At 39.7% G+C, this 10646-nt stretch overlaps 1 protein-coding gene across 3 annotated transcripts; it reads left to right on the forward strand.

Moving 5' to 3' along the window:
- MSANTD4 (Myb/SANT DNA binding domain containing 4 with coiled-coils) lies at positions 1–9256 on the forward strand. 3 transcript variants are annotated; one of them, XM_062615358.1, is made up of 3 exons: positions 1–134; positions 6080–6709; positions 8320–9256. In XM_062615358.1, exons 2-3 carry the CDS (start codon positions 6248–6250, stop codon positions 8893–8895), a joined length of 1038 nt encoding a protein of 345 aa, XP_062471342.1. In that variant the 5' UTR covers positions 1–134; positions 6080–6247; the 3' UTR covers positions 8896–9256. The 3 variants fall into 3 exon arrangements, with proteins under 3 accessions (XP_062471342.1, XP_062471344.1, XP_062471343.1); XM_062615360.1 differs by lacking the exon at positions 1–134 and adding an exon at positions 472–656; XM_062615359.1 differs by lacking the exon at positions 1–134 and adding an exon at positions 4624–5249.
- The last annotated feature ends 1390 nt before the right edge of the window (positions 9257–10646 follow it).

A 10646-nucleotide genomic window follows, 5' to 3' on the forward strand; every position in this document is an offset into this window, starting at 1 on the left:
GCGGGGCGGGGGAAAAGGGGCGGCGGCGGATCGCCAATAGGCGTGGGGAAAGGGTTGACAGGCAGCTTGCTCTCCCAATGGGAGGGCGGTGGCTTTTAAAGGCTCGGTGACCCGCAGGGGAGAGTTGGGTGCAGGTGAGTAGTCCGTGCGGCTCCCCGGGGACCTGAATGCGGTCTGTTCTGTGGTGGGGCTGAGGCGCTGGTTTCTTCCATGAAGCCGCTGCCCGCGTTCAGGCAGTCCCCGGCCTCTTTGTAGTGAGAACGGTGGTTTCCGCCACCCTCGGCCCAGGGGGCGGTGATACGGTTGCCCGCCGTTTTCTGCATCCCCGCGGGGAGGTCTTCCTCCTCGTTCCGAGAGAGGCGGAGGCCGCCCGCGAGTCACTTGCTGAGGAGGACCTGGTCTGCAGGCCGGGGGTGGGGCGCGGTCCACCCGGTTCTCCGGGGCGGGGCAGGGTCGGGGGTGTGCGGGGGGACCTCCCGCCGAGCCCTCGCCGTTCTTTTGTTGCATTCGCCGTTCCGCAGCGGGGCTTTGTGCGCCTCCTGGCGGGACCCGCCTGGGTGGGCCGCCGGGGGTTGTGCCGCACTCATCTCTCCTCACTTCAGACTGATTAATCTGTGGATTGACCAGCCTGACTCCGGAACGGCTTTCCATCCTCGGTACCTTCTCTTTGCTTCGTTAAATTACCCTTTAGGTGTTGTTTGTTCCCTTTAGCGCTTGGCTTTTTTTGTTCTCAAACCGCAAGATTTTTGGAGAAAGGACTGTCCATGGAGTGGCGTGCTCGGCAGCACCCAGATCCTCCTGTACTAAAGCCTCTCTTAGTACAAAAGCAGAAGTTGTTCCAAGTCAAGTAGTCATCCATCATGAATCAAAGTTTTCCAGAAAGCCGTAAGCTTTAGTATCATGCAGAGGTCATCCGAATCTCAGTTTTCATTTAAGAGAAATAGAGGTAACAGGTCCTCCTGTTTTGAAGTTTTTGCTCATCAATCATAAGCTTCAAAAGGTTTGGTGGGCTTTTTTGAAGAGGTTTTGGGGCCTTTTAAAGAAAAAGGTAAACCATCAAGACATGCTTCTGAAATACAAAAGTTGTGATTTTTCTAGAGAATAATTCCAGTTTAATGCTAGCAACATTTAATCTTGGTGAATGCATGGATTTGTTTGTTTACTTGCTTGGTTTGTGTTGGTTTGGTTAGTTTGATGGTGTTTGTTGGTCCAGCATGTGGTCGTACAAAAAGACACAGAGGCAGAACGTGGATCCCTGTGTCATTAAGTACATCAAAGCTGTTCAGTGTATATGTGTGTTCTTTATGGAGTGTTCTGTTCAGTTCTGCAACACTTGTTTTGTTTCAATGATGATAAATAGTTTGTGTTTCTTCAGTGGTGAGGACTTTCTTGGCCACAGATTGCTTCTGGCCTGGCAGATAAGCTCATAGCTGCATGTTGCTATCTTTCCTGGAAGACCCTTTAAATCTTTGTTATCACATGACCAAAATTGTTTCTGTTTTCCTTGCCAGCACTTTGTATCTCATGTAATGGCCTGTTTGCATCCTGTTATTTCCCATGGATTTCTTTCTCACTTGACCAAACTGTAACTTTTCCTTGTCAGGTGATTGATATCTTTGGTTGTGTACCAGAAGTAATTTTGGTTCTATAGTTGAGAAGGATTTTTTTTTCTTGTGGATGTCTTCTCTTGCTTGCTTTCATAGTGAAGATTTATTTTTTTTTTTTTTTAATCTCTGCTCTGATCTCCACATACTTTTTCTGAGTGAACTGCCCATCTTTCCAGTTGGTGTTCTCGGCAGATATTTGCTGTGGAATCTTCTGCTAAAGACACTAAACTGTACAGCAGTTATGATTCTGATTTCAGAAAAAACCTGTAATGTCTGTCTGCTGTGTTGTTTTTTTGGTGGGTTTGTTGTTTTTTTTTTTTTTTTTCCCAGCTGTATGCATTTCATGTTTTAGACTTCATATCAAAGCAAGACTTGAATGTGCTGTCATGTTTTAACCTGCAGCTGAGTACCATTCAGCTGCTTGCTTACTCCCCCTGGTGGGTTGGGGAGGAGAATCGGAAAAAGGTAAAATCTGTGGTTGAGATCAGAACTGTTTAATAATTGAAAAGGTGGGGGGGGGGGAATAATGGAAAGGGAAATAACAAAAAGAGGGAGATGAATAAAACAAATGATGCACAATACAGTTGCTCACCAACCAGTGAGTGATACCCAGACCGACCTGACCAATGATCTGCCCATCGGGTGACTCCCCTCAGTTTATATACTGGGTGTGAAGTGCTGTGGTATGGAATACCCCTTTGGCCAGTTTGGGTCAGATGTCCTGTCTCTGCTTCCTCCTGGCTTCTTGTGCCTTCTCTTCACTGGCAGAGCATGAGAGACTGAAAAGTCCTTGACTTAGTAAAGGCATCAGTGTGTTATCAGCATTATTCTCAAACTCAATCCAAAACACAGCATTGTACCATCTACTAGGAAGAAAATTAACTCTATCCCAGCCAAGTTCAGAACACTGCTCTATGTCATGTTTTTTAAATCACATCTTTAGAAATGGTAATATTTTTTGTTGTTTTGGGGTTTAGATTGAGGTTTTTTTCTGTAATTTAGCTAGAATGTGTACAAATTCTCACTTATTACTATTCCTGTCCACTTATATACTTCGCACATGTAAGGAGTAATATCCTGGAGACATCTAGCAATGTCAGAAAACTGAGTACTGGAAACCTCTGCCTTAGTTAGGTAATAATGCTTTTCATTATGCCTATTAGAAAGGCAAACAGTCCCATAGTGGAGTTGATCTAACAGTCAATATACTGTTAAGATAATTCATTACCACCCGCTTGTGTTAATAAGAAAGGAATTGTCTTTAATGAAGCAATATGCTTTCAAAAAAGAAAGAATTAGAAAAGGTAAGATGTCCTTACCAATTAGAAGTTACTCATAAATTTTAAAATAAGGAGATTTTGCTGCCCTTTTACTGGGAAGTTCAGAGGCTTATATTAAACATGTTCTAGGGGGAAAAAAAAAAGGAAGTCAAAACTTCACATAAAAAAGGAACTGGACTCCAGTAGTTTCCAAGTTAGCATTATAATTCTTCAAAGGTTATGTGCTTGGCTTATGGCATAAAATCCAAACCCATGATTAGGCACCTCACAAAGAGAGCCTGGGTAAATCGGACAGGTGATGCACAACACCTGCACAAGGAGCAGCGAGGCTGACCCGCAGGGTGACCTGACATTTATGTGGTTTAACTCTGAACCTTCTTTGGAGCCAAGGTAAAACCTTGGCTGGCTGGGTCTCCTGCATTCGTGCAGAATTGTATTTAGAAAACAGTGTTCTCAAAAGTTTTATTTGAAAACACTTTGTTCTGTGTTTGTGCCCACTTTATCCTGCTGTGTTAGCACTGTGAGATTCAGGGTGGGCCAGGCCAAATAGAGATAAAGGTCTCTAAAATGCTGTAGTTCCCTGTTCCTGGGGAATGACCAGAGCCTTGTTAATCCCAGCAGGGGCTAGGTGAAGGACTTAGCCAGTGTATATCTTGAGCTGAAAATGGCTGTGATTCAACAAAAGTCTGACATTTAGGTACCTTAAGAGACAATTAAGTATCTACTAGTACTTTCTAGAGTTTGATATATCCAACTGGCAAGTACTTTGGAAAGTCTTACTCATTTTTCAATATTACTTGAATATTCACTTAAGTACATGGCTTGAAATCAAATATGAAATGCTACTGATTTCAAGTAAAAATAAGTGTGACCTTATAAACAGAAGGTCAGTGTCTTGGTAGCGACAAGTCAAAAATACTGTAATTTTTCTGAAACTTATGTGCAAGAACTCTATGTAATTCTTCCACCTGGAAGACAAACTCAAAGTGAATACCTCTGACTCTTTCACACACACTCCCCACCTTGAAAACAAGTGGGTGCAAATATGTGTGTTTCTAAAGTTGTGGTGAAGATCAGAGTCATTGACCTGGTTAATACTTGTTCATTCCCCAGTAACCAGGAATCATGGCTTAAATCTATGCATTTGTCAGTCCAGAATAATTGCCTTATTAACAGTGAAGCTTCTGAAAGGGCCCTCAATTCATTCTGTGTGCAGGTAACTTCTTCAAAGAATTTACCTGCTTTTTTAAAAAAAGAAGTAATTGATACACAGATCAAGAAATTCAGTTTCTGCAATAGTAGAAAATCACTAATGCTGTATTTGCATTTGAAAAGAACAACAAGTACCAAATAAGTTGATTTACTGCCAGGTGAGTAAATATGATGCTGCTTCCTTGAAAAACCAAGTATCTTTTTTTGTGGTAAACTTATCATAATGGAGGTTAAGGGAGACACAAAAAGATTAGATTAAAGGTCTCACAAAAATCTGGTGTTAATTCCAGCAACTACAGTGCTGTGTTCTGGCATAAATCTGATTTATTAAACAGCAGCTGTTTTTCTCAGTTCTGGTCATGCCAAGGGTCTACATTACAACAGTAGGTTATTTTTATTTTTTTTTTAATAATTCCTTCTTCTCAAGACTAATTGTTATTTTATTTTCAGAGGGGCAGGAAATTTCATCCATCTTAAACATCAACATCCAGCTTCCAACTTGTATTGAGGAGTCAAAAAAGTGCACGTGAGCATGTAGAGTGGTCCATGCTGTTACAAGCTCATTCCACGCTTTATGCAGTTGACATTTTGGGATTAGGTTATGCAAATTAGCAAGATGGTATCCATCAGAAGTAAATGGATTTACAGTGAGGGCAGTATTTTAACATGGAAAAGTAGTGAAACCATTTCCTGAACACAACTTTTTAAAAATACGTAATGCCAACATGCTTATGCGTTACGTGTGAAAGAATGTTGCATGATGTGCGAAACTTTGCAAGTGAGACATTTATAGTCAATAGCACATTGGAGATCAAGAACTATGTCTAAACTATGATGTGCATTATCCCCCAAATGAAGAGGTTTTATGTAATTAGCTGATGTGTGTGTTTTAACCAAGTTTGGGAGAATATCAGGAGAAAAAAATATTTAGTAATTTAAGAATTCTGTATAGCTGAGGAGGAGTTAAGGATTAAGTCCATTAGTCAGTAGCAATTGAGTATGTAATACCCAAGCAATTTGCTTCAGGTGGACAAAAAGTCTGTACTAGATTAATTTGTGAACAAATACAGCAGCTTGAAACTTTAAGTACTGTATAGCGAATGGTTGGCCTACTTTGTTTAAAGCCTTTTAAACCTACCTAAAGTGGCAGGTAATGTTTTACAAAAGAAAGTGCAAAATAAATGCAAAATTGGATCATTATGGGGTTTAGCTTTCTCTTCAGCATCAGGCATAGTGCCAGCTATTGCTGGGGGTAGAGGACTGGAAGAACTTTCAACTTGCCATCACATCTGACATGAGGTGTTCCGCAGTGTGAGAAGGGTACAGGAGGGCTTTGCCATGAACGTTGAGTAACTTATTCCTAAATCTGTTTCTCTAATGGATGACATTTGTTTGAACTAGTAGTTATTTTCTGACACTTAGCAGAATTGCTCCAGTTCTTTTTTTGTGATTAAGAACAGTTAGAAGAGTCTTCAGAACATCTCTTCATATTAATCTACTTTTTTTTTCTTTTTTTTTTTTTCATGGAAATGGTGTCTTATTTAAAATGTATCTTGGAAATTTCAGTCCTCATAACGTTTCATGTTTCTGAACTAATAATACAACAATTTCAGCTTAGTTTGGAAATAATTTAGCATTCAAACTGAAATGTGTATGTCAAATTTCAGCATTAAGCTAATCCTGACTGGCAAAACTGTAAGAGTTGAAGGAAAATAGCTGTATTTTTGTAATGAAAGTATCAGCTCAACCTTAAGGGTTTGGTACATGGATATATTAATGGATTTATAATTCATCAGAGATTACAGAAGGTATCTATAGCTACTTTATATCCACAATTTATCAGAATGGTTTGCTTCTGTTGAATGAATGATCCGTTTGAAATATGCATGCTTTAAATGGTGACTTAGGGGTCAAGTTCATTAAATGAAGATATACAGTGTATACTTTGGAGATTTATATTGTTTGCTCTTTTTCTCTTAGGAAGCCTGACAAATAGGAAAATACTACAAAGTGAAGAGAAAATTCACTTCATGAGAACTGAGCTCTGCTTTGATTGGCTTTTAAATTTTATTTATATTAATAACTGATTAGTGTCAGATCATCTCTGTAGTCTACTGTGGTGAAATTATTAGGTTAAAGCTGGAAAAAATGAAACAATTAAAAAGAAAAAGGAAAAGCAATTTTAGTGTTCAGGAAACTCAAACACTCCTTAAGGAAATAAGGAAAAGGAGAGAAGTACTCTTTTCAAAGCAACTTAATACAACAATTAATGAGTTGAAACGAAAAGCTTGGGAGGATATAGCAGAGTGTGTAAATGCTGTAGGTGAAGGAGAGCAAAGAACAGGGACAGAAGTGAAAAGGAGATACCTTGACTGGAGAGCACTCATGAAGAGAAAACGTCTGAATGCAAACATCAAAGTAGTAGGTGCTGGGTTTCACCTTCCTTCATCCAATTTAGATGACTCTCTCAATGAAGACATGGATGAGAAAATGGGATTTGCAATTGAATCTAGTTTTGAATGGCAAAATATCACTGACTTCAGAGAAGCCGGTGGATCTTTAACAGAAATCAAAGTAGAAGAGGAAGAGGAGGATCCGCAGAATTTTGAAGTGAGTGACTGACATATATTAGCTGTATGCAATATGGCCTTCATTTCATTTCAGCAGAAGGCTTTTTGCTGTGTTTCTTCAAGCATTTGTTCCTGTTTTTTCTGAATGTGTGAATTAAAGAAACTGTAGAAACAAATATGTTTCAGAGAGATGGTATTCAAGTCTAGCAACTTGCAATTGTGTGTAAGCTCTTACATATTGATTATTAAATTGATATACCTCAACTTTGAATATTTTCCATTTGTATGTGCCATAGATAAGAATTAGTTAAGTCAATAGAATGAAAACATGTTGTTGAAGGAAACTGGTTATTTTAATACTTAGGCTGTCTGGATGGGTGAACAGAGAAGAGAAATGCACCTGTTTAACAAATGAAAGTATATGATATCTTCAGGTACAGAAAGAAATAGCATACAGAAAGAAATAGGATACTGTTTGCATTTTTAAAAGTGAACCCACAGGAGATTAAAACATTCCTTGAATATGTCAGTCATCCATTCCTCCCTGACAGATTTTAGTGTGAACTTGGCAACCAGCTGTGGATCATATAGACAAGTTGTTACTTCTAGTAGTATCATCATCCTGAGATAGGCAACCAGCTAGAGTGAAGTCAAATGTTTGGGTAGTTTTGTTGTACCTGTACAAATATGTGGGTCTCACTTGGAAAAGTGGTGCCCAAGGAGTCTGGGTTTTGTTGTTGGGAAAATTGGGGTTTGGGGGTGGCAGGGACATGACATGGACACAACATGACAGGAGGTGGGAAATAGCAACTTCTGTCAGCTCAGTTGAGATGTGTGCTGGGAAGAAACCAGCGTAAGCTGTTAAATGGTAGTGAGACTACTGACTGACAACTGCTGAAAAACAGTGTCTGCTGTAATGCTAGAGGACTGGCTGCACCTCTCATTGTCTTAAGATTTTCTGAACTATCTTCATCAGTTTACCCTTTTTTTGCGACATCTTTCGTGGAGACAATAATTCCTTGTGTACTATGAATCTGTAGTACATGAAGGCTATAATTCTGCACGAGTTGTTACAGTCTGCCAAGTCAACCAGTGGTCCTTACCACGTCACCTGCATCATAAATAGCTTTACAGTAAATGTGATAATACAAAATTGGTTAAACACGTTCTGTTTATTGACCCACATACAGTTGGGAGGGTTAGGAGCCTGTGAAAAATGGCTGTGTTAAATGTTTTTTAGAAATGGAATTAGTCACAACAAATTCCTAGTGGCTTACATAAATGCCATTCAGCTATATGAAAAGTAAGAACAACATGCATATTTTTAGATCCAGTTTTTTATCAGTGGTTCTGAATGCTCTGTAGTATCTGTTGTGAAGTATTTTCTATATGTTCTAGCATGCCCACTAATAAACTGATACACTGTTTTTCATTACCAGATATTAACTTGCAGTGTGTTTCTCTACCTGTACAAAGGTAGAAAACTCTTATTTGATCTAATATGGTTATTTCACAGCATGTGAGTTAAACAGTTCTGAGTAGCTTTAAAGATGGAAAAAAAACAGTGTGTTCTTTTCGGTTGTTCGTAAAAAAATTTATTCTGGCATGAAGATGTAATATAATTCTTCTCCATTGCATTCCTCTCTGCAGTTTCCCATTGAGGAAGAAGAAGAAATTTTGTCATCAGTTTTGCCAGATTCAAAAAAGGAAAATGACCTACCAGAATTCCCCCAGATTGAAGAGTTTGGAAGTCTAAACTCTGTTCAAGCTAGGCTAGCCTATGAAGATTCTCACTTGCTTATAAATCTGGAGAAGCAGAAGGTGGAGCTGGAGAAGCAGCGACTAGATATTGAAGCGGAAAGGTTGCAAGTGGAGAAGGAGCGCCTGCAAATAGAAAAAGAGCGGTTGCGGCATGTTGATGTGGAGCGTGAGAGACTTCAGATTGAGAAGGAGCGGCTTCAGATCGAATGGGAGAAGCTCAGGCTAGAGAGACTGAATGCTGAAAAACCTGCCCTGGAAAATGACCTCACCCAAACTGAAAAACCCATCATGCAGCCACTGGATCTAGAAACTGAGAAGTTAAAACTTGAAAAAGAACGTTTGCAGTTAGAGAAAGAGAGGCTGCAGTTCCTAAAGTTTGAGTCAGAGAAGCTGCAGATTGAGAAGGAACGCTTGCAAGTGGAGAAGGAGCGCCTTCGAATTCAGAGAGAGGGTCACTTGCAGTGAACTTCTCAATGGAAGTGTCAACGTTAGCATTTTGATGTTTGTAAAATAGAGGTAGTTTTTTCTTAATACTGAGATTGTCCTAGAGGTGAAACATTCTTCTGTTCAGAGTCGAATGTTGATGTTAAAATGAAAACGAAAGGAAAAGAAAAAAAGCAAGGAAAAAGAGTGGTGCTCAATATGTCTGTGTGCCTATATAAATGAGCTTATGTGTGAAGTTGCTTTTCAGTGTGTCAGAATAAGTGTTATATTCTCTTGTCTTCAGTATTGTGTTGTATTAGTTTGGCGTCCTCCATCCTCCTCTCATAGATGTGTTGAGAAGAAGCAAGGCTGAACATTGTACTTTTTTCACTGTGCTAACAGTTAAGAAAGGATAAGAACAAATCAGCATATGTTGTGAGGACATGGTGCTGATGATACGCCACACAGTAAGTGCAAGTTAGACACAACAACAGAGTTGTGATGCGATTGATTCATTAATTTCCCCATTTTGTTTTTTTTCCACCCTCACAATTGGAAAAAGAGTTCATGAATTATGAAAAAGTTAAAGTACAAGATAAATTCACTGCAGTTTTGTTTACTGTTGTTCATGGCTTGAACTAAATGGGAGTGCAAAAAACAGTATTCTTCCTTTTGCATGAAGTACTTATACTAGATAAAGTTACATATCAACCATACCTACTGTAAGCTGACTGTTGGTTGTACCAGGCTGGAACATGGCACCTGGGTTGGTATAGCACAGGGACTCACTGACTGATGAGGCATGCTACCTGACGTCTGTGATGGCCCCCTGGAGTAAATTGCTAAATCTGCTTTGTTCCTTGAAAGACAGTACCCAGTGATGGGAGTCTTGGGAGTGAAGAGACAGAACGCTCTTGTTAGTTCTGCCTGGCCAGCACTGAGATCATGTCTGTGAGGCAGCCAGAAGAAGCTTCTGTGGCTGACACCATATAGTATGCTTTAATTAGACAGATGGAAGTGGTCAGTGCTGAAGGCTGTCAGTATTTTTTTGTTTTTCATAAGCAGTGTAGTCATTTAATAATTAAAAAAATGAAGTTTTCTGTTATTTCATACATGTCTAAATCCCAGCTGAGCCAGATTTCACATTTCTTACCTTTCTGTGAGGTGCTATGTTTTGTTGACTCCATTTGAAACTTAGGACTATGAGAATACTAAATCTGAATATATGTTGAGTGACTTATGTGGATTCTTGTGCAAGTAAATATATTTATACCACTACAGGATTACTTTTATTCTGCAAAGAAAATGTTATTTTTTTATTACTGAAACAAGTGTGCTTCTACAGTGCAAATAAATTTGACTGCTACAATCCAAAATTGCTCTTGATATTGTTTGTTTACAGAGAAACTGGGCTGCATATGAAGACAAACCTGGATACTCTATGCTGCAGCACCCTAAACTTGCTGATGCCTGTATTCCCAGTGGTAAATGGAGAGATGAAGCACTTCAGAGTAGGGCTGAAACAAACCAGTACTTATCTGAGAAAGGTAAGAGGAAGAAGACACAAACCAGCTGGACACAAGTAGCCCAAGGGAAAGGATATCGGAGATTCTTTTGAATGTGAGTGGGTTGACCTTGGCTAGACACCAGGTGGCCCCCAGAGCCACTCTGCCGCTGCCCTCCTCAGTTGAACACGGGAGAGAAAATACAACCAAAGGCTCATGGGTCAAGGTAAGGACAGGGAAGATCACTCAGGAGTTACCATCACTGGACAAACAGACTCAACTTGGGGA

The sequence above is a fragment of the Pezoporus occidentalis genome, unplaced genomic scaffold, assembly GCF_034315485.1.
Source record: "Pezoporus occidentalis ecotype Australia unplaced genomic scaffold, CSIRO_AGI_Poc_V1 ctg18, whole genome shotgun sequence".
NCBI lineage: Eukaryota > Metazoa > Chordata > Aves > Psittaciformes > Psittacidae > Pezoporus > Pezoporus occidentalis.